Below are 26,072 nucleotides of genomic sequence, written 5' to 3' on the forward strand. Positions count from 1 at the left end.
TTGGTACTAGCCGAGAGTGCTCATTCTGATGGAGGATCTCAGTGCACAGAGAGCCATCCGGAGCTTCCACCCCCTCTTGAGAGAACAGGCGGGATCGGTGACTCCCGGCCCCCTTCCTTCCAGTGAGTAGGCCAATACTTGTCATGTATGCACAATTAAACACACCCACACACACACACACATTGGCACAATCGTGGGTGACCTTTTTACCGCGGAGTGTGCCCATTTGAGCTCAGCGCAGAGATTCATCATAGGCTTCGTTGGCTGTGAACTTGGCGTGCGCCTGTGTGTGAATATGTCACATATGCGCTAAAGCTGAAGTATAGAAATACTCTCCAGGGTGGGTAACTAAGGTGAAAGGTGCTAGTCTGCTCATAAATGTCAAAATTGATGTACATGCCCCCACACTGCCTTGAAATAGCCTTTGTAGCAACTAACTCTCATTGAGAAGCAGTAGCCAACTTTCACCCATATGTAACTAATAGGTGTTTATGTAGGAATATTTTCCTAACAGCCTGATGGCTAGTACCTGGAGAATATCATGCCTCTTGCTAAAGGAGAAGGTTCAAGCTTAATATAGCTTGAAGGGCTGTGGGTATTGGGGTGAGGGTTGTTCATTGCAGGGCCAAAGCAATATGGCCAAGGCTCTATATTGAGAACAAGCAATCTGTCATGTCTCAGTGTATCTCTTTATCCAACATTTGACATCTCAGCTCGCGTTTGCCCTCTATGGGCTGTTCCCTGCTGCTGGTCTGACAGCTGCCCTGATGATTTTATTGTTCCCATCCAGCTCTAGCCAGGTCTTTTGCCACCTCGTGGTGCAAATTGAAAGTGCGCCGACCTTCATATTATTATTCCCCCGCCCTCCTCTTTCTCCCTAGCTCTTCCTTTCTCTTTTCCTCTTTGAGTCAGACAGGCAAGCCTTTCTCTCAGAGACGCCGCGTGGTGAATTCCCCACCGTGAACCTCCTCGCTCGCTGAGATAAATCCACTCTTCCAGCCTTTACCGCTCTCCCTAAATAGCTGGAATATTATTACCACTTCATTTTCCTTTTGTGCTTTATTCATGCAGTTCATGTGTTTTTCAGTGTGAATGGCTCTGTTTGATGAGCTTGCAGAGTAGATGTTTGGGTTGAGAATGGACACAACTGATGTGTCTCTGCCCAGTAATCCGGATTAACAGACATTAAAAGCACCCATCTCCATTTCCCAAGAGGGAGGGGGCGGACATTGGCAGCAAAGGGGCTGGTGGATTTAAAAGGGGGGTGGGCATTTGTTCACAGCTGCAGCTTAGCCTTGAATAATCTACCCGTGAATCAAGAACCAGTGACAGCCTCTTGGCCAGGCAGACATCACCGGTCATAACCCCCATGGATAGTTGTTGTGAGTAGAAATGCATGCAAATATTGTGACCCTGGCTTCATTTGCACACACACATGGTTGAACCCTAGCTATGAACATTAGCATTCCTAATAACTGCAAGCATTCCACATTAACCAGCTTTCCTTGCAGAGTGTTAACACAGTATTGTGATCATTGTCGGATGATTGTGGATGCATCTTTCCTTCTGTTTATGCACAGTGAATGTGCTCATTTATGTATGAGCATGGGCATGCATTATGCATGCTTCTAGAAACATGTTTACCAAAGTGTGTGCGACAGACAGACACTAAACTGACATTGTTGTGCAGAGTTCTCACCAGCGTCAGGTTTCGTGAAGTTTCTTGACCCATCAGTGCCTGCGGCCACAGTGTCTCCAGCAGCCCTCTGACAGAATAACAATCTGCCCTCTAGCCCTTTCATGACAGCCCCAGACTCCTCCCAGACACCAAGTACACTAGCCTGCTTATTGCTCTTCACACACCTGATCTGCCATTGCACACCATGATCATCAGTCTGTCCTCTGTGTTGTGCTTGAAATCGTGCTGAAAACACCATCTGGGCTTTCAATAGAGCTCATTAATGCCAGCATTGTCCAGAGTAACACTGTTGCTATCTGGTCATTAACAACAGTGGACAACACATCACATATTGTAAAACAATGGCTGGAAGTACTGAATTTGAAAGTCCTAATATGAGTTGCAGATAATATAACAAACTAAGGCAAATGCTTAAGTTGTGAAGTGTAGGTCAGAGCTTTTTTCCTCTCTATGACTTGTCTGACTAAAGTTTTCTTGATTTTAGTGCCAACGCGGTGAGCAGTCGTGATGGCCTAGACACCGAGACGGGCACAGAGTCCCTGCTCAGCCACCGCCGAGAGCGTGAAAGAGAGCGCGCTCGGAGGAGAGCTCGAGAAACTGAATGTAAGTATGACTGTTGAGGAAAGTTCAGTTATTTGACGTTTTACTTCCTCTTGCTCAACATGTTGATTCTCACTGTATAGTTGGGTCAGTGTAGGTTAATGTGCTGCTATGTACTCAGGCAGTTTAAAAGCAGTGTAACTAATGACATAATAAATTGCCTGCAGTAATTACAATGGCACTATCACTCTTCTACTAGTGATGTGTTTTGTCATGTCTGTCTTCCCACTCTCAAGTCTACAGTTATTTTTATAAGGAATATGAGAAAATTGATCTTATATATAACAGATCGACCTTTCCATAGTGACATATTAATTTTTACGTCCAGTAAAAATGAGATTACACTGGTCTACACCCAAAATGTGTCTGAAATGAAAGTAGTCATTCTTGGCTATTTTGGGTCACTGAGTATGAAAATTATGTTAAATGCTCATTAGAATTACAACCTATATGTTTTATCTCAGAAGCAGTTTTTTTTTGTAGACCAGTGTTATACGAGCCAACGGTCATATTGCTATTGTTTTGTCAGCATTGTGCAGCTCCTATTGATGTAACGGTCCTTGATTGTATTAAAGTGTCCACTAAAGAGATTTGTGAAGCAGCAGCTCTTAATTTGCTCCTTCTTGGGCTCAGTGGTTTTATTTTGCAGTGAACAGCACATATGTTTTTAGCATAAAAATACTGCTCTTGTCACCACACCAAGTGAAATAATAATTTATTGATGCCAGATACTGCACAGCAAACTCAATGCAGTCTCTCACTGTCCTTCCTGTATCACAGCCCAGCCGACTGGTTCATTAATTTGTGTGACGTACCTCTGATCCAAAGATCAGGGGGCTTACTTATAAAGCTTGTGTACGCACAAAATGGGTCAGAAAAGTTGCATACGCCGTTTTCCTTGACGTGAGAATGTGCACATTGCTATGCCCCCTTTGTAGTTGGCGTATGCACTTTTTAGAGACATGGCAAAAAGGCAACGCACATTTTAAGCGGTGAAGTGAAATCATATGTTAGAAATAAACATGCAATGGAAGCCAATAAAGGTTTATTCATCATTGCATGAAAACATCACGCCATTATTGACTTTAAACATTCGTGGAAAGTGTTATTTTACATGACACAGATGGATATCATTTGTCATTTATCATAAACACCATTATGCACGAACGTATAGTATCTGGACTAAAAGATAGTGATAGTATTTTGTGTTTGGTTAATATTAATTATAACAAACATCATGTTGTCAATTAAATAATTCTAGGGATTTATTCTAGGGATTCTAGGATTCTAATTCTAGGGATCGCTTTTTTTTGGACAATTTATTAAAAAAACAGTTTTTCGTCACATATGTCAAGTATGTCATCAATTGCCACATTTATTTACCATGCACAGCCTTTAATTGTGTGGAAAATGTCAGGGCCGTGTGTGTAAACTTTCTCTTTCCTTTTCCACTAATGATGGGCTTTGAAATAACATACATTAGTTCAGGGGTCACCAACACAGTGCCTGCGGGTGCCAGGTAACCCCCCACGACCACATGAGGTGCCCACAAGCCTGCTTTTCATTCAGGCTTTCAGTTAATAATGTGAGAACACTAGAAAGAAAAGTATTCTGTAACATAAAATGTGAGTTGTGGATACCAGCATTTGTGATTGTTTTGGTAAAACAAGCATATTTGCTTTGTTTGGGTTGAAATAAGGCATGAAAATCATTTCTACAAAAATGAGTAGCATGTGGCCATTTTCATTTTCTAAAAGTAGCTCTCACAAGAAAAAACGTTGGTGACCCCTGCATTAGTTCCTCATGAAATAATTATAACAAACCTAATATTTTGATTGTGTTAATGTCATCATTAAGTTAAATATTTTTAAACTATCCATCTGGAATTGCAGCAATTCATTTTTTAGATAATTTCATCCCCGTTTTCAGTCATTGCATTCACCTTTAAATTAAACAGATTTTGCTAAACTTCTATTCATCTAAAATGTGGTATCAATTAGGAAAAATGTAGAAACATGCTCACAAAAAATGGAAATGTTTGCCTTGACCACTTTTTTCTGAGTTGTAGCACGGTGCGCCCCGTTCCACTGTTGACAGCGGATATGCTCATCTTCCTCTTGTTATGCCACCGCTGTGTTCTCCAAATATTATGTTTTCACGAGCCGCCAGCTCTATAGCTAAGATTTCTACCTCAGTTTTGGTCAAGTTCCGCTTCTTCGTCTTCGTCTTCAGCTTCTCCGCAGACATGATTCAGAAGAACCACACAAAATGCAATCAAGGGTCATTCATGAGCCACTTTGCATTCACCATTTATGGCAAATTGAAGGCGTGAAGTGGGCCCCTTACTGGGGCTTGCGGGTTGCTGCCTGAAGGGCAAGGCATACGACGGGCGTGTTCAGTGGACAAAATGTGTGCCTGTTGGTCACTCTCTGGGAGATTTCTCGCGATCAACCGGCCAAAGATTGATTAATTACCAAAGATCGATTAGTAGCTCACAATTGACGGCTTGGCGACCTTTGGCGTACGCCAACTACAAAGGTGGCATAGCGGTGCACGTCAAGTTGTGTTTTTATAGGTAGTATACTTGGCGTGGAACTTTTCGGCCCTGTTTTGTGTGTACTCAAACTTTATAAGTCAGGCCCCAGGACAGGTTAAGGCTGTTGAAAACAAATGGATCACTGCACACTTGTCATCATGTTTACTCTTGTGACTGTGCTTGTGATTTCGAGACATGATATAACTAATGTGCCACTGATAAATGCCAGCTTATCATATGTTGTTTTGTAACTTACTTTGTGTGTGTGTGTGTGTGTGTGCTATATACATGTATGTCTGTGTTTGCCTTAAAGCTACGGTTAAGGATACATTTTTTTCTTGCTCTTAGACTATACTAAAAACATGTCATGACTTGAAAAATTATGAAACCTTTTCTGATCATTATACATACTTTGCAGCATTGCTTACAAACACAATTGTTTTTCATGTGCAGTATTGTTCCCACGGAGCTCATGCTATCACGTGTGTGTGTGTTTATCTTTACATTTAGTTGTTTATGTCCTGAGAAATTGTTTTTATCTTCATATGATTGTGTTTATCACACACACAAACACATGCACACCCACCTGCCTGCTTTTCTGGTCGCCAGTTAAATTACCCAGCTGGGGAGTTGGTCGTGTCCTATGTTCCAGCAGCAGGTGTGTAGTTCAAAAATCAAACAGTCAACAAGTGTACTCAATATAATCTAATTCATTTTATTTGCTGGCTGGATGCAGCCACAGCCCTGGCCTGCATGTAACAAAGACAGAATCAGAAGCCGTGCTGCCTGCAGCACCAGTGTCAGGAATTCCCCAGTCACCTTATACACTGGCTTCAAGTGATTCTGTCACAGAGTCAGTGCTGTTTTAGAGTGATCGTTTAAACTTGTTTGACCCTGGAAATGTATCCCTTGTTAATTTTCTTCCTGTACAATGGCATTTTGAGACAAATAATGCAATTGGAACTCTTGGAAGGCTGAACAGGTGTGTTGGACCGTGAGAGTGACTAGATTTTAGTGTAAGAATGTGATCTCTTCCAAGGCCAGCGAATGATCTGCATTGGTGATAGTATGATGAAGTATACAGTATAGACGTTTAATTTTTTTTGTATAATTAATAGCCGTTGCATGTGGGTTCATGTTTTGTGATCAGCCAAAGTGTATTATACCCTCTTTGAAGTATTAGCATGTGGCACAGAAACTGCTGGGGTCCATCATTGCAAAGCTCAAAATTATTTTTCAGTTGAATGCGGCCCAAAGCATGCATGTGTCTAATTACTGGATGCCGTTTTACCTGAGGCAGTGATGAGTGAGAACAGCACCTCATCTGAAACCCAATCTTACCTCTCAGTGCTCTGATTGGTCAGAGGCGGATTAGCAGTCATCCTATAGTTGCGTGCAATGAGAAGGACCAAGCAGGCTTCACTTTGTCCAGACTCTCAGATTGTCAGTGCATTGGAGGAAGGCTGACTGTTGGCTGTGGTGAGACATATTTGTGTTCTCAATTTATAGAATGAGTATTTGACTTTTGAGTGTCATTTTTTATGTCATGTAGTGCACACACTTGATGCTTTTGCAGACTTTTTCAGCTTATGATGCAATTTAAAGTTTGTTTGTGCAAAAGCTTTGATATCTTTTAATATAAAATATCCAATATTAGAAACAATAACTATTTATTATATATATAGCCTGTTAAAATGTGAGGTGGCTGCAGCTAATTAACTCATTCAATACCCACGACGTATTTATACGTTTTTATAAACCTGAACGCTGTTTGACCTGAACGATCCCAAAGACGTATTTATGTCTTTTACGTTTTTTTGCACAAGAGGCAAAAAAGTGATGATGATGCAATTACGCACAAAAAAATTTCACTTTTAGAGCAGTTTTAAACCATAAAAACGGCCACAAGGTGGCAGAAGTGCATTTGATAAGAGCTCGGCATGGCTCTTTTGCATGTAAAAACACACTCGACAGCAAGGAGGAAGTAGAAGAGCATAGAGGCGTGTAGCGTGCAGAAGGTTACGCATTGTAGGGAAATTTTAACGCATACGCACACACACACTCTCACACATGCATGTACACACGTGCACACACACACTTTAGTTCCAAATATGAAAACTGTAAATAGTTAATCTTGTTATATTTGTAAATAAATTATTTTGATGTAAAACAACACTTTTTTCATATTGTTTATGTTGTGTATAGTTGTGTAGATATTTGAGCTGTCACAAAAGCAAAAAAAATGTGTCAAAGTGAAACTTGCTTAAATGCTTGAAACGTATCTTTTCACAAAAAGCAGTTTTTCTCCCTTTTCTTGTTGGGAACTGATATTTTCCTGAAACATACCTATGTTCTACTGCTGATTACTAAAGAGCGGAAAAAGGAAGAAACCAACTTTATTTTGTGCTAAAAGATGAGAGTCTAATCTTTTTTTTGGTATGTTCCATGTTTATATAGCCATAGAACACACTATTCTGTGCCTCAGTCAAAATCGTCTACAATTGCTGGTACTGAGGTGGTTGTCTTTTGAAAAATGTCTGGGATTGAATGAGTTAATCATTGCTTTATTACATTTGTGGTGTACTGCTTCCTGTATTGTAGATAAGCTGTGACTCTGCACATAGCAGAAGGCTAGCATCGGGACTGACTGACATGTGGCTTGTTGAACTGTCTGGAATGGCAGCCATCCGTGTGTGGGGGCGAATATGCAGGAGTGAACTCTAGCGGTGGATGCGCATTCAGTGTTAATGCGCAGACGCTTTGTTTTCTGAAAGGCACCTTGTTGGGGGCGGAGTTAGCCATGGGAACGTCCACATTGCTGGAATGTTTTTCTGGAGCTTGGCAGATGCGCTTTCTGCCACACCCTCATCGCCTTGCCAGACCTTTCCAACCAATGCGCTGTTACCCAGAAGCGCCGCGTCACCGCTGGCTGTGTATGTATGCTGGTTGTGATTTTATGAAGCAATCATCTCTCTTCTACTAGTAAACACAAGCCAAAATCATGTTTTTTTTCCGCCCAATTGTGTCTACTAGAACTTTGTCGTAAAAATACCCCTACCTGTTAATTTACAAAAAAAATACATTTACATCTCTCTGACAGTGTCATTCACAACTGAGCATTAGTATGTCTGTTAAGGCGGAATATAGATAATATACCTAATGTTGTGGCTGTTGAGTTCCACCACTCTCACGACTGCTTACTTTCCTCTCCTTCTTGGTTGCACTGTCAACATCTGACTCTTGGCTGCTCTGTTCTTTCTCCCCCTCAGTCCCTCGCATCAACGGTCACTCTAAATCGGAACGCACCGCAAGGGACTCGGCCATGGGTTATGACAGCACCTCCGTGATGAGCAGTGAGCTAGAGTCAAGCTCGTTTGTCGACAGCGAGGAAGACGAAGACGCAAGCAGGTAATGTCATCATTGTAATGTAACTGCAATGTCATCAGCACTTCACTGTAGTCTGCTGTGGATGTTCCTGGAACCATAAAGTACATCATATATTTGTGGCTTTTAAATTGTTAAAAATGATACTTGATCTACTGATCAGTTGGCCACCATACGATGTAATCCTCTGCCAAGTCAGCATTATCGGGTCTGTGAACTCCAACTCTGTCCTTGAATAATTCCTCCTTGTTTATTATAGAGGTCTGAGCGTGTAGTGGGGGGATTACACATCCAGCTATCTCTACACGTTAGTTTAGTTTACCAGTATTTATTTGATCCCACTAGGGAAACCCTGCAACCACGCATTTGTAGTTTTGCATGACATCTGACATGTTGGCCATCAGCATATATGATCGTAAAATGAAAATGTATCAACTTTTTTCATGTCACAGTCACATGCATTTGTCAGAGTCTGTGAAGGTTTGAACCCAGAAGCAGACACGCAGGCAAAACAGTTCAAGTAAAAATACAGAGTAGAAGATGCGGTGCATGAGAAAACATAAAGATACAAAAAGTAGACTGATGCTAGGGCTGCAAGGCCTAAAAAAAAAAGACAAATAAAACAGGTGGACGAAGCGACTGGCTTTGCAGGTAGCAAAAAGTACTAAATGGTGACTAGAAAGTCAGGAGCAAAAATCTAGCAGAGCATACAAATAGGAATCTTACGTATTTGGACATGTGGAGGAAAATGGAGCAAGCAGAAGACCAGGGGCCTGTTGCACAAAACTAGGATAAGGTATGAATCCGGGATATCTTGGTTATCCTGGCTCAACGTGTCTGTCACGTGAGTCCGTGATGGTAACTTCTGTCAGAACATAGCCCACTTTCCACTATCCCACCTTTGGGCAACCGGAACATGGATAAGTTAATCCCTTTATCCTAGTGTTGTGCAACAGTCCCATACTTTTGTGCAATGGGCCTCCTGGAAGCAAGCACATGGAACCAAACAATAATGCAGCATCTACCTGCAGGCATATCAAGGCTTAAGAGTGACTAATTGCAGATTCATGCAGGTACACTTGTTTGCTCCGCCCACCAAAGGAAGAGGGACAACATAGGGAGAAACCAGAACATAAACCAATAGAGGGAAAAAAAATAACTTAACAAAATAAAATCCCAGCTACAAAGTAACAGAACATGGCAGGTATCAACATGACAGCTTCGTTATAAAGAAGCAAGGCTTGTGCGTTTTCTAATCATCTATCATAAAATATGTATTATTCTCATATTGGCACTGAGTTAAAATTTTGTGCTTGGCTAACTTTGCTATTCCAATATTTTTGCATGTTTCTATTATATTTATCAGTATCCTTGCACAGCAGAGCAGCTGAACACCTTTTTATTGGCCTCTTTTCTATTGCTAATAAAGTTGTGTCTGTTAATGATTTTTTTCACTCACATCAGATTGTCCAAGTGTATTACTAATGTAATGGCAGTGGTAGTGTATATAAAGTTACTTACATATGTAACTCACCTGGTCCAGCCGGCCCCGTGTTCCACTTGGGTTCGAACCAGGGCCAGCAGAATGAGAGTCAAGAGGGCTAGTCATCAAGCTAAAAGCCTCAGCTGTCAACTGAGCTGTCATCCCTGCTGACATACGTTACACTTATACTGTACATATCAAATTAAATGGCCTTTCACTGTTTGACATCCTATATTTCAGTTGAAACCATTTTGGGGTTTTTTTTAGGCTCAGTAGCTCCACAGAACACAGTACCTCCTCACAGCTGATGCGCAGGCACAAGCTCCGCCGGCGGAGGCACAAAGTGGCCAAAATAGACCGGGTGAGCACCTTGAAGACACATTAGTACTCAAACTGAGTTTGACACCGAGGGTGAGAGACAAATGGGCAGCCTTAATGATATTGACTGCATGCCACATTTAATTGTTTGCCATGTGCATCACCTGTTCTCATTTTGCCTTTCCAGTCTTCATCCTTCAGCAGTATCACAGACTCCACCATGAGCCTCAACATCATCACTGTTACACTAAACATGGGTAAGTCTTGAATATCTTGGTTTTGTAACTTCCATAGCTTGATACTATAGATTTTTTATACGCTATGTTTTATTCACTCCTTAATCAGAATGTCTTTTATGTACTTTTATAAAAAAAAATACTTTGATAATAGTACTAAACAAAAACTAAACTAAACCACAAAAATATATTTTTAAGAGAGTGAATTATCCATCCATCCATTTTCTATACCGCTTCTTCCTCATTAGGGTCGCGGGGGCATGCTGGAGCCTATCCCAGCTGACTTCGGGCGACAGGCGGGGTACACCCTGGACTGGTCGCCAACCAATCGCAGGGCACATATAGACAAACAACCATTCACACTCACATTCTATTGGCAATTTAGAGTCGTCAATTAACCTCACCTGCATGTTTTTGGAATGTGGGAGGAAGCCGGAGTACCCGGAGAAAACCCACGCGCACACGGGGAGAACATGCAAACTCCACACAGAAATGCCCAGGGGAGAATCGAACCCAGGTCTTCCCGATCTCCAAGCTTGTTACTGTGTTGGCCAACGTGCTAACCACTAGACCACCGTGCGGCCGTGAGAGTGAATTATTTATTATTATAATAGAATAACAGAAGAACAAGACATAATTCTGCTGACTACCCTTTACAACTGTGCAGACATCATTCAGTTATACACACATTGTACAACATTACTCTCAAAATTAACCTGAATTGTCAGATGTTTGTGAAACTGTTAATACTTAGGCCTGTCATGAGAGCAAATTTTGCTGGACGATAATTGCCTGACAAATTGTCCTACTACTGCCGATAAATGATACATTTCTCAAAAGTACTTAATAAGGGTGTCACGAGACACTCCGTTTATGAGACGAGACGGTACACAAGCTTGGGTCTATGAGAACGAGACAAGATTTTAACATTACTTTTAAGAAAAGTACAATAAAAAATGGTAAAAAAATATATGGCAATATATTTCAATCTACTAATTTAATTTCTACTACGTTATACTCTGTGTACTGTGTGTGTATGCTACCGACCTGGCCTCCACCCACAGAGACAAAGAGACTGTATGAATGACGAAAGGTCTCACTCCGCTTATGCCATTGTTCAATGGAACAAATATGCCAAGTTGCTGAAACCAGTGAACAGAGGGACTCCTTCTCTGTGTCTCCCTGACAGAGAAGTACAACTTTCTGGGCATCAGCATTGTCGGCCAGAGTAACGACCGCGGTGATGGCGGCATCTACATTGGCTCCATCATGAAGGGAGGAGCTGTGGCTGCGGATGGCAGAATCGAACCTGGAGACATGCTCCTTCAGGTAAATAAGTGTATCCTCATAGTCTGCATTTGATCAAATAACTGACACATTTTTTAAAGGTTGACTGTTGCTTTTTATTGAAGGAGAACATGACTCTTGAGGAAAACATCATGTTTCTTTGTTTTCATCTTTTAATAACCACAATGCTGTCATCACTTTGGTGGCTCAACCCGGGTGCAAAATGTCTATTTTTGCCTCTGACTTTCTTTCCTGTTGTTGCAGTACCTCACATTATTCTTTAAAGCTCTATGCCTAATTTTGTCTCACTTGTAGTTTGAAAATCCACGTTGTTACCGGCCACTTTCTTTCATGCCTCGTAAAGGGCTGCTCAATCAAATGATGTGTCCTGCAAGTTATCAAGTAACAAACTCTGTTGTTGGCCATGTAGGTTAATGATGTAAACTTCGAAAACATGAGCAACGATGATGCTGTGAGAATCCTGAGAGAAATTGTTTCCAAAACTGGGTAAGAACATCTGATATTTTACCATAAGTTTTAGTAAAGAATTATATCAAAATGATCTTCTATATGTTTCTTTTCTAGTCCTATTAGTCTGACCGTTGCCAAATGTTGGGACCCTTCTCCAAGAAGTTACTTCACCATCCCTCGTGGTACGGCCAATATTATAATCCTCTTAAAGACTATGAATATTCATAACCAGGGTTGAAGTGACAAACAAAGTTGTGTTTTTGTCGCCATGAGCAGCTGAGCCGGTAAGACCCATTGACCCTGCCGCCTGGATTTCACACACCACTGCCCTAACAGGACCTTACCCTCACTACGGTAACAACCAAACTCTCATTACGCACAACTGTAAGGTAGCGATGTTCAACAGTAGATATATCAGTTTCAATTTATTTGTGTATTGTTCTTACTATTTGCAGAGTTTGACGATTTGCCTCTGTCAACAAGCAAAACAGACATGGCGACCATTGTCAAGATAATGCAGTTGCCAGACTCTGGCCTGGAGATTCGCGACAGAATGTGGTTGAAGATCACCATTGCCAATGCTGTCATTGGTGAGAAGAACAAATGAATACAACACTTTGATTTGTTTAAACAATCACTGCCAAACTATGTGCTTTTTACATAATGTTTAGTTTGAGGCCGCCATGGTGGGCATGAGTTGGCATGTTCTCCCCGTTCCTATGTGGGTTTTGTCTGGGTGCTCCTTATTCCTCCCACATTTTATAAACATGCATGTTAGGTTAATTGGAGACTCTAAATTGTCCATAGGTGTGAATGTGAGTGTGAGAAGTTGTTTGTCTATCTATATGTGTCCTGTGATGAACCGGCGGCCAATCCAGGGTGTGCCCCGCCTCCCGCCTCCAAAGTCAGCTGGGATGGGCACCAGCTCACCCGTGACCGTAATGAGGACAAGTGGTATTGAAATTGGTTGGTTGGATGGATGTTTAGATTTGACCAGCCACAATATTAGTCTCAGTACACCAACATAATGCTGAATATCTATTTTTAAAAAAGTCCCTTTAATGTATTACCTTTCAGAATAAACATTTTGCTTATTATTGTGATTGTAGTTTACAGTGGTACATAACTGCACAGGTGTTTGTAATATTTTGGTTCGTTAGCAACATGGTAAGAGCAAAATATCCCTTGTGTCAGTATACCGTTGTGCTCATAAGTTTACATACCCTGAAAGAATTTGTGGGGGGGTTTTCGTCCATGTTTCAGAGAATACAAATGATATTACAAAATAGGTTTCTTACCTTCATAGTTAAACGAAAACAGGTTAATTTCCTAAAGTACCCAAATGACCGTGATCAAAGGTTTACATACGCTTCAGGTTTTGGCCTGATAACATACACAAAAGTTGACACACACTGTTTGAATGGCTACTAAAGCAACTGACCTCACCTATGATCAGTTTGCTAGTAATCAGTGTGTGTGTTGAAGAAGTCAGCGAGTTTCTCTGCTCCTGACAGACCCCTGCGTGTTTTATCCAGTGCTGCACGTTGCTGGATTTCGAATCATGGGGAATGCCAAATAATTATCAAAGCATCTGTGGGAGAAGGTGTAAAATAATAAAATGATGTAAAAAGATATCCAGTGAATTGAGAATGCCAATCAGCGGTGTTCAAACTCTAATTAAGAAGTTAAAATGAAGGATTCAGGTAGACCAACAACATTTCCAGTTGCAGTTTCCCAGAATATTGTTCAGGATGTAAAGAAAAAAAACACACACAAACCTGAGCTGACGTACAGCAGTCTGTGAAAGAAAGTGGTGTGTCTTTTTCAAGATGCATAATTATAAGGCAGTTGAGGAAAAATGGGATGCATGGTTGAGTCACCAGAAGACAGCCATTAGTATGCCAGTGCCACAAAGTAGTCCACTTATGCCAAACAGCACAGAGACAAAACTCAAAAGTTATGGAACAAACTTACTTGGAAAGATGAGACCCAAATTTAATTTTTTGGCCACAACCATAAACATTACAACCATTCCTACTGTGAAGCACAGAGGGGGTTCACTGATGTTTTAGGGACATGTGAGCTACAAAGACACAGGGAAAAATTGGTGGCGAAATGAATGCGTCATGTTATTGGAAGCTGCACATGGGACGTACTCGGACGGTCGAACATGAATTTGATCCAAAACACAAAGCTAAATGATCCTGTCCTTGGCTACAGCAGAAAAAAGTGAAGATTCTGGAGTGGACATCTCAGTCTCCAGGCCTCAGTATCATTGAGCCACTTTGCAGAGACCTCAAATGTGCAGTTTGTGCAAAACAGCCCAAGAAATTACGGGTGGTGGTGGCTTTTTGCCAAGATGAAAGACCCTCATCCACAACTACCACTTCAAGGTGTCATTGATGTTAAAGGACGTAATACAGGGTGTGTAAACTTTTGATCAGGGTGATTCGGGTAGTTGTTGCCATTATGATTTAAAAAGACTAAACACAGTTGTTTGATGACACGTAAATGGCGAAACTCAACCACTCATCATGAGTAAAAGAAAAGTTGTTGTTTTGTTATTCATATTCTCTGGAAAATGGTCAAGAAATCACAAATTCTGCCAGGGCATGTCAACTTATCAGCAATACTGTAAAGCAGTACAGTGGTGCAGTAAATTGTAATGATCAAATAGTGTTACTGTCATTGCATCATCGTAACTAAAACCTAGTCATTAGAATGTTGAAGAAAATGGAAGTTCACCTAGCTACTACAGACTGACTTTCTTTGATTGTGCACTTCAAGTGTGGCTATGACTGTGGTTGCTGTGTCAGGCGCTGACGTGGTGGACTGGCTCTACTCCCGAGTGGAGGGCTTCAAGGACCGACGGGATGCCAGGAAGTATGCGAGCAGTCTGCTGAAACATGGCTACCTGAGGCACACTGTCAACAAGATCACCTTCTCTGAGCAATGCTACTATACCTTTGGGGACCTGTGCCAAAGTATAGTACAGGTTTTATAGTGTATTTTATCAATGGAAATACTCTGCTAAGTACTTTTCTCTTCTTGTCCAATAAGACATGGCGTCACTCAATTTAAATGAGGCATCCAGTGGAGGCTCTGAGCAGGATGCTTTGGCGCCGCTCCCTCCCACCACCAACCCCTGGCCAATGGGTGGGCAGCCATTCCCGTATCCTCCTTTCCCCTCTGCGCCCCCCAGCTTCCCGCCTGGATACTCAGACCCGTGCCACAGTTTCCACAGTGGCAGTGCAGGCAGCCAGCACAGTGAGGGTGAGCAATAACAAGTAGGGCCAAGATGATTTTTTTCAACAGGAATTAATGAGATCATTTGACTCAACATGCCACATGACATCATGCTGAATCTAAAAGGCACGCTTCGTAATTCTGTTGTTAGCTTCTCTGGCTGGTATCAGAATGCATTTATTGTTGACTGGTCTTCCAAGTTGTACTTTACTGAAGCACAAACTCAACAGAGATTACAATTATATCTGAGCCAAGATGGCCAAGAAACTTAAGTTCAAAGGTCAGATAAGTTGAAACGTGTTCCAGAACAACATTTATATCAAATCGTCTTCAAACTTTGTTTGTTTCTTTTTGTAGAGCAAGGACTTTACTGACTGTGAATGACATCGCCTCAGTCAATAAATGCATTCATGAGCATCTTGAATCATGCAGCTCTGCAGTACTGGGTGTGCACAGACAAACCTGATCAGACATGATACGGCAAATCAAGCTATTCATCTCCATCCTTATTGGAATCTTTCTTAATTTTCATATTCAATCAACATGTACAGGTACAGTGGAACCTCGGCTTTCGTGGTAAAAATATGTTTGGGTTTTCGTACACTGTCTTGGTTATCGTACGGCCAAAAAGTGTGCCTAACAAACTATTCCACGTGCCCAAACAAAGCACCATGTGTTGGTGTCTCAGTCTCTTTGAATCTTGGAAAGTGTTTTTTTTGAAGAGTTGAGACACTCTAAACAGATTCCGGTCAGGGAAAAAATCATTTTTATTATGTGTGTTTGTGTCTGTGTGTGTGTGTGTGGTGTACTTGTTCATAGAATGCACACAGAATGATGAACAACTCTATCTGCCTCCTTTTTTTTCTCCTAAGAAAGCAGGGTGCTTGTGCACTGATGAAGCATTCAAGTGCACTGTGTATTTTTGAGTGTTAGAGGAATCTGTGCTTTTTTTACGGCTGTGCCTTTTTTGCGGCTGCAAAAAAAGTGTGATAAAGAATGTGAGAAACGTGTTTGAATTCTAAATAAGTCATAGCAAAGTACGATATTACAATAGCATTGTAATGTAAAGGTTCCTGAGTTAACACAGGTTGCATGGGGAATGGTTTAACGGAGACACATAACAGACAGTGAGCCGGGCCAGTGAGTGTAATGATGATTGTACCTGCTGCTAAAGTTAAAGTGAGCAAGTATACAGCTTTAACCGTCCACTCTTTAAAGTTAAAAACAAGAGAGCCCTGAAGTGAAACAGCGTCCGCGTAGCTCTTCCGCCCTCTCCCCTCCTCCCTCCACTCATCTCTGTGGTCACCAACAAGCCTTCACTAAAGATGAAAGTGATGATAAATGTTCATTTATCCATTTCATTCATCATTTCTATGTGTTTGGCTTTTTTTCCTGCATGTAAAACTGAAATTATTCTCTATAAAATGTGTTTTGTGTTCATATTTCTGGGTGTCTGTAAAGGATTAATTGGATTACATTATTTCTTATGGGGAAAATGTATTTAGTTGTGTTTTTTATTGGAACAGATTAATGACAAAAACCGAGGTTCCACTGTACGTGCTTTCTGTGATCTGCACTCAGGGAGAGTAAAAAAACCGAAGACCTGTGGGGTCATATTTGTGTGATTACAGTTGGTATTTAAATAAATGTAAATTGCTTCGTTTGCTCTCACATACTGTAAGTAGCATTCATTTAATAAAGGCATTGCATGTAGGATTCATATTCAAGGGCAACATATTAGCAGCAACAAGGGACAACATATTACTAGTGCATTAATCTCCTAAGAACGAAATCAAACATTTGAGCGCTTCTTGGTCAGCAGAGATCTGTAGCCTCACTCGGAACAGATCAGACATCGTCGTCTTGTTTTCAGTTACAGCATCTTTAGTCTTAATTTTTTTGCATGCTTTGTGGGGTGCATGTGTGTGCATTTCCGAAAAGCATGTTTCCGTACCTCAATATTTCATTTTAATCAGATGAGTCATCCCTGGGACAAGAGTATTGGGCCTATTACAGTACGTTTACTGTACTTTCGGTAGCGGGGAAGATGTGTGTAATTGTGTTGTTCCCTCTGTTTCTGCTGGGCAACGGTAGACTGAAGGAGGAGGTAGTCCCAGGACACTGGGGGAACCGGTAAGCCTGCAACACCAACTCCTACTCCTCTCCACATCTGCTGGTCCTTTTTCTTCTCCTCTATCCCAGTCCTCATTCATCACTATTATTCTCTTCTGCTCTTTTTGTCTTGCGCTCAATATTCCATCTGATGCAGCCTTTAGGTGTTCCCTGCCATGTGCCGTCCTTTGTCTTGTGTGTGTTGGTGTGACGGTCCATTCTCCCTTTTTGAACTTTTGGGCTTGTGTTTGTACTGTGCTGGGAGGTGCATGGTGGTGCAGGACAACCAGTTTCAGCTCGTGCAATTTTTCTCACTGACAGGGGGCGATCATGCACCGTTTTAACCCAGTACTGTTGGGGTCTGTTTAAGGGAAGCTGCAATTGTATGCAATGACAATGTAAGTGTGCGGTACACCTCATCAGTATCATTGCTAGTAAACCAATACAGAAAAATGACTATTATTGATAAGCACAAAGACTAAAGATATGTTCCAATCGGCCTGTAAAACAAGACATTACTAGATGTGTAATCTTCTGATGCAGGACTATCATGTTTATTTATTTATGAACATTGCATGAATCATGTGGTATTGTGGGCTTTTCATATTTGCATCTTGAACATTGAAGTCATCATATGTATTGAGGTCAGGTGACATTTTAGCAGTGTGAATCCATCGCATTCTATCATGCAGTAATAGGTTTTTCATAATTCGCATACCGCATGCCTCATTCTGTGTTTTCAGTTTGTAGTGTACGATTCCTCTAGAAACTGCTATCAAGTTTTCATTAATGACAGTGTTGATTGGAGGCTGTCACCACTTTGATAAGGACGAAGTGAGAGCCGAACAAGTTGTTGCTAAACGGCTATCCACATGGAGACGTTTTCAGGAGTGTTTTATGGTTTCAGCCTTTAATCCACACACAAATAGTGTTCTTTTTTTTCTTTTTTTTTTACCTCTATCCTGTCCAGCCTTTAAAGCAGATAGAATTGTACATCTAAATGTCGTCAAGTGCTCAACAGATTTACTCTGCCAGGGAGAAGTGTGATATACAATTCTCCTGTTATACAGAATTTATTTGACTTTGATGCTTGTTATTAAGCAAATTTGGAGCGACCGGACCGGAGCAGGAGGGGACAGAGAAGAAGAGAAAAGAAAACAGAGGGGGACAAAAAAAAAAGAGAGACAAGAGACAAGGACAACAGCAGCAATAACAACAAATGTGACAACAAGAACAGAACAACAGAAACATACAGAACGACATCAGCAAATAAATGTCTGTGACAACTATAAAGATGAACAAGGACATAAGGACAAAGGACAAAATAATATCAACAACCACAATGACAATGCTGCATTGAGACAATCACACAAATGGTGTTCTGGGTGCACTGAAATGGTATTTTATGAAAACGGGTTTCCGTATAAATGAGCAAATGTCACGTTACCAGAAGTGAGCTTTGACGACAAGTCAACATGATATCTGAATATTTCATGTGTCGTGACTCACTGCAGGCGGCGTTCTCCCGGTATTTTCTTGTCTTATACTCCCAAAATGACACACATGTAATTCCACTTTGTCGTAAGTCTAGACGAGCCTTGGAAAGCGTAGATGATGGACCTATGCGCATGCGTCTTTTCTTCTTCTATAGTTTGGTGTGTCGCACGGTTCCGCCTGCGTGTCTGTTCACAGCGCCACACGTAGGTGTGCCTTGTGTATTACATCGTTTTCACTCAGTGATGCGTTCCCGTCTGGATGCAACTATTTACTCATCCGGGACGGTGTGGACGCTAATTTTTTTAATCCGCCAAAACAAAAAATCTCAGGAGCGTTCCCGCATGGACAGGGCCTTAGATTTGCACATTAAGGTCTCATCTGGTCATTTACGGTATTTTTAACCTTTTACAACAGGGGTGTCCAAGCGCAGCCGGGGGCCATTTGTGGCCCGCAGCTTGTTTTTCATAAAAACAGCAAAAATGGGAAAAATAGAATAAAAAGGAAAAACATAATGAGAAGAAGCTGAAATGTTGATAGTAATAACTAATAACAAAAAGCTTAGTAAAAAAAAAAGCTTTTTTTTTTTTTAAACTTTTTATGTAAAAATACATAAAAATATTAAATATAATTTGATTTTCAGTATGCAACCCTCTGTGGATAAAGTTTGGACACCCCTGCTTTATAGAGTGAAATATTAATATTTGAAAAGCTGAAAGTAACAATATTACTCGTACATTTTATCAGGCACCTTTTGAACCCACTAGGCAGAGCCAGCCCGACCCAATGTGCCGCTCTAGGCTAGATGTTCTTAGGCACTGGCATTGGCAATTTCCATACACTAACAAAAGAAATTGAATGGCCTTGTTTTTACTGTCATCTTTAATTTGTAAGATAACGTGTCACCCTACAAATTACAAATAAATACCCGAAATATCTGAAATACAATATAAATACCCTCACCACACATTAAACATTCTGTAAATAAGGGAGTAAATAATGTTAATAATGATAGTAATAAATTATAAATACAACAATATCAGACAATTTGAACAAAGAGTTTGCATACAATAACTACATTTACACTTTGCAATTGCAAAGTATAATAAAAAACTATAACTAATAAATAACTATCCAAATGCTATATAAAATACCTACAGTATAAAACTGTATTCAAAAATGATGGGTGCAGGGAGACTTATTTGTCATTGGTTGTAATATAAGTTGGCCATTGCTTTGCATTTGAACCAATGTGAGCTTTTCCATTTTAAAAGTTCATAGTAATAACTAGTTTAACTAGTAATAACTATCATTTTGTTGATGGTGAATTTTTTCTTGATTTGCCTATCTTGCCTAATGGGCCAGCCGGCTCTAACTCAAGGTCACCATGCAAACTAATCAAACATAAAAAGAATTTAGACGAAACATTTGAATTTGAAGCACCTGATCATTTGAACCAAATGAACTTTGATAACTTTGGATTCATCACATGATTTCCCAGCCTCACAGTGTAGCATGTTACCATATGTGGTTCTTTGTTCTGTGAAGGGTTATTTTGGGTGACCTTGCCAGCTGGTCCAGTCCAAACCGTAGTGATGAGTTGGATGTGCTGACATAGGACAAATGTGTCTTCTCACCAGGGAGCCGTAGCAGTGGATCCAACCCCAGTGCGAGCAAGGGTAGGCGCTCGTCCCCGCAGGAGAAAGCTCACAAGTCAACATGTGGGGAGTCAGAGCCGTGTGTTCGTGGAGGGAGGCGAGGCGACAGGTGCGGCAGCCAAATGAGCCATCACAGCCGCTCTCGATCCAGCCTGGGTCACAGCCATTCACACAAGAACCACCACTCCTCCTTCACCTACAGCCACGCCCCCTTCTCCCAGCAGGGGCCAGGCTCCTGCGCCCATAGTGAGCAAAGCCACGCCTCCTCCTACGGCCCTCCAGGTTTGCCGCCACCGTATTGTCTGGCCCGTCTGGCCCCAAAGGCCTCAGTCAGCAGCAGCACACCACCGGGAGCTCCTCCCGGTAGGGAGTTAGCCGCCATGCCCCCTGAGCTCACCGGCAGCCGGCAATCCTTCCAGCACGCCATGGGCAATCCCTGCGAGTTTTTTGTTGACATCATGTGACAGGACAGTGCCTTTAAAACACTACAGCTACTGCTCCCTCTTCATCAATGGGATGGAGCTCCTTTGGCTATTTAGCAACTCCACTACTGTTCTGAAGTCCCACAGGATTATGGGCAGGAAGAGCGCTGTGTGGCTGAATGGATGTTACACTGTACAGTTTGTTAATTGCTGTTCAAAGTGGTGATTCTGTAGACCACACAGACGTCCCTCGGAGCCTTCACTCCGTCTTGGATATTTTCTCCCCTGCAAGACCTTTAAGCTGGCCGGGCCTGGATCTCAATCCCCAGACCGTCATCGACATGTCGCACTTACTGTTTTTTAGTTTTTGTATTTCTGGGAGTCAACTGGCAGCATGTCATCCCCCAACTTGTGACTGTAGCATTACCATTGAGTTTGGAAGCTCTTACCTGCCAACAAGCTACCTCTGATGGGCTAGCAATCAGCGGGTATCTTCTTCATCTTCGTGAGGGTGGTGGGGCGGCCTAATGCATGACTTTCAACTGCTTTAAGAAAGTTAAACGAAAACATTTTGTTAAAAGTATTACCTTCATTTGGGGCAAGGGGTTGCCTCTTGCCAAAAGGAACAGTCGTACACTGGACGATGTTTGTGTTATTCATGTGATTGCATTGCATTGATGGTGCCATATGTCATCCACTATGGCTGACTGACAATCAGACATCTGTCAATCAGTGGCCAGTGTTCACAGTTGTTGCTGTGCTTTGTAGAATGTATCGCCATCCCTGTCAGAGACTTGAAAGTTGGTTCACTTTCAAGGTGTTTCAATCTGATTGCAAACAGTGGACGTCTCCTACAAGTGTTGCTTTAGTTAGTCTCCTTTGTCATCAGGGCTGTGTGATATGAGCAGCTGTTATTCTCAACCGTTACGTTGCTAGTAGGGCTGCAGCTAACAGCTGTTTTCTTAGTCAATTAATCTCAAACTTGTTTAGATTAATTGAGTAATCAGTTAATCGGTTAGACCTGAGATGGACCAAATCAATATGAACCCAACAGTTGGTGGTTTGGTCCGCAATATATCAGAAAAATGTTTTTCCAAGTCAAAGCTGATGTGTGTGAATATCTTCTTTTGCCTAAAACACAAAGATAATAAGGTCAGGGGCCTGTTTCACAAAACTAGGATAAGGGATTAAGCCGGGATATCTTGGTTATCCTGGCTCAATTTATCTGTGATCCGTGGGATGGTGGAAAGTGGGATATGTTCTGACATAAGTTACCATGGAGATTTTATTCTGTGGAGTTCTGCTCCAGACCAGGCTAAGGTCCAGGATCTATTTGATATCATCGCTGATCTCAGTCAGTAGTCACCATAAATTGAAACCAATAGTTAATCCACTGCCCATCACACTTTCAACTACACCCTTCTCATTATTTCAACATTTCTCGTCATTCACGTCAGTCATTGTATATAAAGGGTTTAGATGATGATGCAATCATTAGATCATTTCCACATACTATAGATAAAATACACATCCCATACAAATACAAATACACATCTACAAGATAAAGGAGTTATACAGTCTGATGGATTTATCGTTACACAATTTCACTCACATCTGCAGTCAATTTCGATGGATTTTATAATCACAGTGCGAGTACGTTTTCGGAGATGTCAGTTGTGTTGGTTGCGGATGTGTACTACATTAAGCTACGAACGAGTAATGGTGATGCTAATAAAGTTCATAGGTGTGAGTGCACGCCGCTGTCCTGGATTTGTTAAACGAGTAACCAACATAAGATTAACTGGCTGTTTGGATTGTAACTATGATGGTTTCAGGGGAGCATTGAGTGTGTATTTGTGTACTACTCAGCACAAAGTATTGTAGCTCTGACTGTTGTGGTGTTGCCTTTCCTTTTTATTCGCTCTTTTGCCTCCTCGTAAGCCTTATGAGGATTTCCGCTTCCGTCTGGGAAAAGTACGCCGCTCTCGTCGCCATGGTGAATCAGTGACACGGTAATGGATAGTCTTTAAGGAAGCGCGTACGCGCACTGATCCGGGATTGGGCTTTGTGCAACCAATTACGCCTAACGCTCTTGCTTTGGGTTGGTTGAGCTCAGCTTAGTCATTTATCCAGGATTTATGAATCCTAGTTTTGTGCAGTAGGCCGCCTACTTTTCATAGTTTCACTGTTACAGATTTGGACAAACTGCATATCACACAGCCTTACTCTGTGACTTTTGCCCAAGCTCCTTTCGTGATGTTGTGATGAAGCTGACTGAAGTACAGTAGATACCGACTCCTCCGACACTCTACAGGGTGACTTCAAAAGAACTTCGGGCCTCCAAATTGACGACAAAATAAGACGCGAACGAGTTTAACAAGCACTTTTCAAGTTGTGTCCCTCTGCTTATAGTCTGAAACACTGTCTGCAATCAAAACCTGTCTTTCTTTACAAAAGAAAAGTTAATTGTACATACAAATTTATCATATATGATTAAAAATCTATATGTTGGAAGTTGTGGCTGCATTTGTCCGCTGATTATCAATGTGCTGTAAAACTTGGTAATTCATTTGCCGATGAAACATACATATACCATATAGTGGTCGTCAAGACCATTGTTAGGATACAATGGCGAGGGGCCTCTGCCCGCCAACGATGGTTCTTGGGGTGCTATCACTATTGTTAGCATCCCATTCAGATGGAATGATGTTCGTGGACCCACCTGAAACAAGGTGTTCAATCCACTGTATCTTAACCATCGTCATTTGACACCACTAAAGAGCCAACCATTCCTTTCTGGACCTGCCTCCTCCTTTAGAGGATAAATAGATTGGATCTTGCACCAAGCTCTCAGGCTAGAGCTGTCCTATCTAGTCTGTCTGGTTTGTGTCCCACCTAGTCTTTGACCATGAACTGATGAAGCCTGCTCTGATGAGAGGCGAAACGTCTTCGAAGACAACCTGAACAGTCGAGTTGCGGTCGATTGAATGGCCTGAGAACACCTGAGTCAAGACAACTATACAGTGTAAAGAGCTGCAATGTCAAAACAACACAAAATGAGCTGACAATTGTGTTGTGTTGCATGACAGCTAACAGGCCTGTGTGGGGCCTCAGGGCGCCGCGTCTGTGTGTACTTTCCCAGTGGGAAGATTTTATCAATGCACTTTTTCAAAGTTTTCACAAAACATGCCCCTCTTTTCGCATAAATGAAAGGAGCAAAATGCTTGCGAATGCGCTATTCTCCTCCCCCCGACAGGAAGGAAATGAGGTCACAGCCCTCAAGTGACACCTTCACGTAAACTGAACATGCAACCCCCAGAGGAGTGTATAATGTTGTCATTGCTCACTGTACTTAAATGTGTGGTTTATGTACTGACGTTGCTGCCGTCATAGGCAAAATGCAAATACAAACGCTCTGATGCCCGCGTAGTTTGGTGACTAACTTTACAGCAGTTGAAGGTCGAGTGTGGGAGGTGTTTCTACAAGATCAAGACAAGATCAGGACAAGATAAGGACGCTCTTAAATGTGACAGGTGAAACCTGTTAATATACTGTACATTCATTCTCTATTGTCCGTTTGGCCTTACGCAGGTCATGGGTCAGCTGGAATCTACTTCAGCTGACTTTGGGTGAAAGGCGGCTTTACTCTGGACTGGTCACTGGTCAATCACAGGACACCTAGATTGATAGATAGATACTTTGTTGATCTCCAAGAGAAATTCACATTTCCAGCAGCTCGGCAAAAATGTCATAATGAACTTAATCACTTAAATCACAAAATAAAATAAAACAAGAACCAGAATAAGAATAGATAACAAAAAAATAAACCAATAAATATGGGACAGATCAATAATACATAATGAATGATAATAATACAACATAACAGTAATACATCATAACTGAATGCTGTAAGTCCAGTCCTGTGTGTGTTTTTACCCCTCCCCCTCTGTTGTGTTGAAAAGCCCCATGGCGTGGGGGAGGAATGATTTGCTCAGTCCTTTGGTGGAGCAGGGCAGTGATAGTAATCTGCCATATACTGCACGTAGAAGTAGATATGACATCTATTCAGTCTTATACTCTCACCATCACTGAGTGGGAAGTGAACCTACACTAGTCGCAAGTCAACCATTAGACCATAGGTGTCCAAACTTTTTCCACTGTGGGCTGCATACTGAAAACTCAAAGGATGCAGAGGCCACGTTTACGTTTTTTTAAACCAACCCATGTACTGTAGATATGCTGAGATATATTTAAAGATAAAACAGCTTGCGTCTCAGCTTTGTGTTATCGGGGACAGTGTCTTATTGGTCTCGACTTGGACTTCACTTTTCTTCCTGTGCCTTTTATCTTGTAACATTATAACACTATTCTCAAAATACTCTGACTTTATTATCTGAATATTATAACAAAATAATTTTCCTAAAATTGCAACTTATTCTTTGTTTTGTTTGTGTGTCATAATATTGCGACTTAAGAAAATACATATTTTTGTCTTTAATATTTCCCCTTTTAATATTACTATATATATATACTAGTATATAATATTACTATAATTTTTTACATTTTCACTATTATTATCTATCATTGTTATTATTATTATTTATGCCTTTATTCTCGTAAAAATAACATTTTTTTCCATTTTTGGTGTTGTTTTTTTGTTGTATTTTAGAATGTACCAAGGGCCGATAAAATGGGTCGTAAATGGCACTTTGCCGAACTTTGAACACCACTGCGCTGGACCGTCTTGTGACGCAACCAACAGGAGCAGCTCGCAAGACTTCTACACTTACGCGACTGTTGTTGTTATGATTGTTATTACCTTTAATAAGAAGGACAATTTACACTTGTCACCTCCGTGACATTCTGCTCATGTCATCTGTCATGTCGTTATGAGTCTGCAAATTCCCCCCCTTTTCCCAAAGTCATCTGCCACACTGTGATGACACTGCAGTTCCTTTTAAACAGGAAGTCACCTCCGTGTCTTGTTTTGGAACCAGAACAACGTAGTCCTTTAGCCCGACCATGGCGCTAAATGATTGCGATAATCACACGTAGTCAAGTGACGTCACATGGGGGAAAATTAGGAACTTTTTGCTTCCCCTCGGGTGAAACATATGACATTTGTG

General features: G+C 41.4%; 1 protein-coding gene across 1 annotated transcript in view; it reads left to right on the top strand.

Moving 5' to 3' along the window:
- Positions 1–25,420, top strand: part of dvl1a (dishevelled segment polarity protein 1a) — a 39,624-nt gene extending 14,204 nt beyond the window's left edge. The window contains exons 3-15 of the mRNA XM_054761281.1: positions 1–122; positions 2,184–2,302; positions 8,105–8,243; positions 9,970–10,063; positions 10,208–10,277; positions 11,446–11,585; positions 11,974–12,050; positions 12,129–12,196; positions 12,291–12,368; positions 12,470–12,604; positions 14,831–14,998; positions 15,075–15,287; positions 20,507–25,420. Of these exons, the coding sequence (XP_054617256.1) occupies positions 1–122; positions 2,184–2,302; positions 8,105–8,243; positions 9,970–10,063; positions 10,208–10,277; positions 11,446–11,585; positions 11,974–12,050; positions 12,129–12,196; positions 12,291–12,368; positions 12,470–12,604; positions 14,831–14,998; positions 15,075–15,287; positions 20,507–20,988 (1,905 nt within the window). The 3' untranslated portion in view covers positions 20,989–25,420. The remainder of the gene's footprint in view (positions 123–2,183; positions 2,303–8,104; positions 8,244–9,969; positions 10,064–10,207; positions 10,278–11,445; positions 11,586–11,973; positions 12,051–12,128; positions 12,197–12,290; positions 12,369–12,469; positions 12,605–14,830; positions 14,999–15,074; positions 15,288–20,506) is intronic.
- Positions 25,421–26,072: the final 652 nt, after the last annotated feature.

Source organism: Dunckerocampus dactyliophorus, chromosome 1 (genome assembly GCF_027744805.1).
Source record: "Dunckerocampus dactyliophorus isolate RoL2022-P2 chromosome 1, RoL_Ddac_1.1, whole genome shotgun sequence".
Classification (NCBI taxonomy): Eukaryota; Metazoa; Chordata; class Actinopteri; order Syngnathiformes; family Syngnathidae; genus Dunckerocampus; species Dunckerocampus dactyliophorus.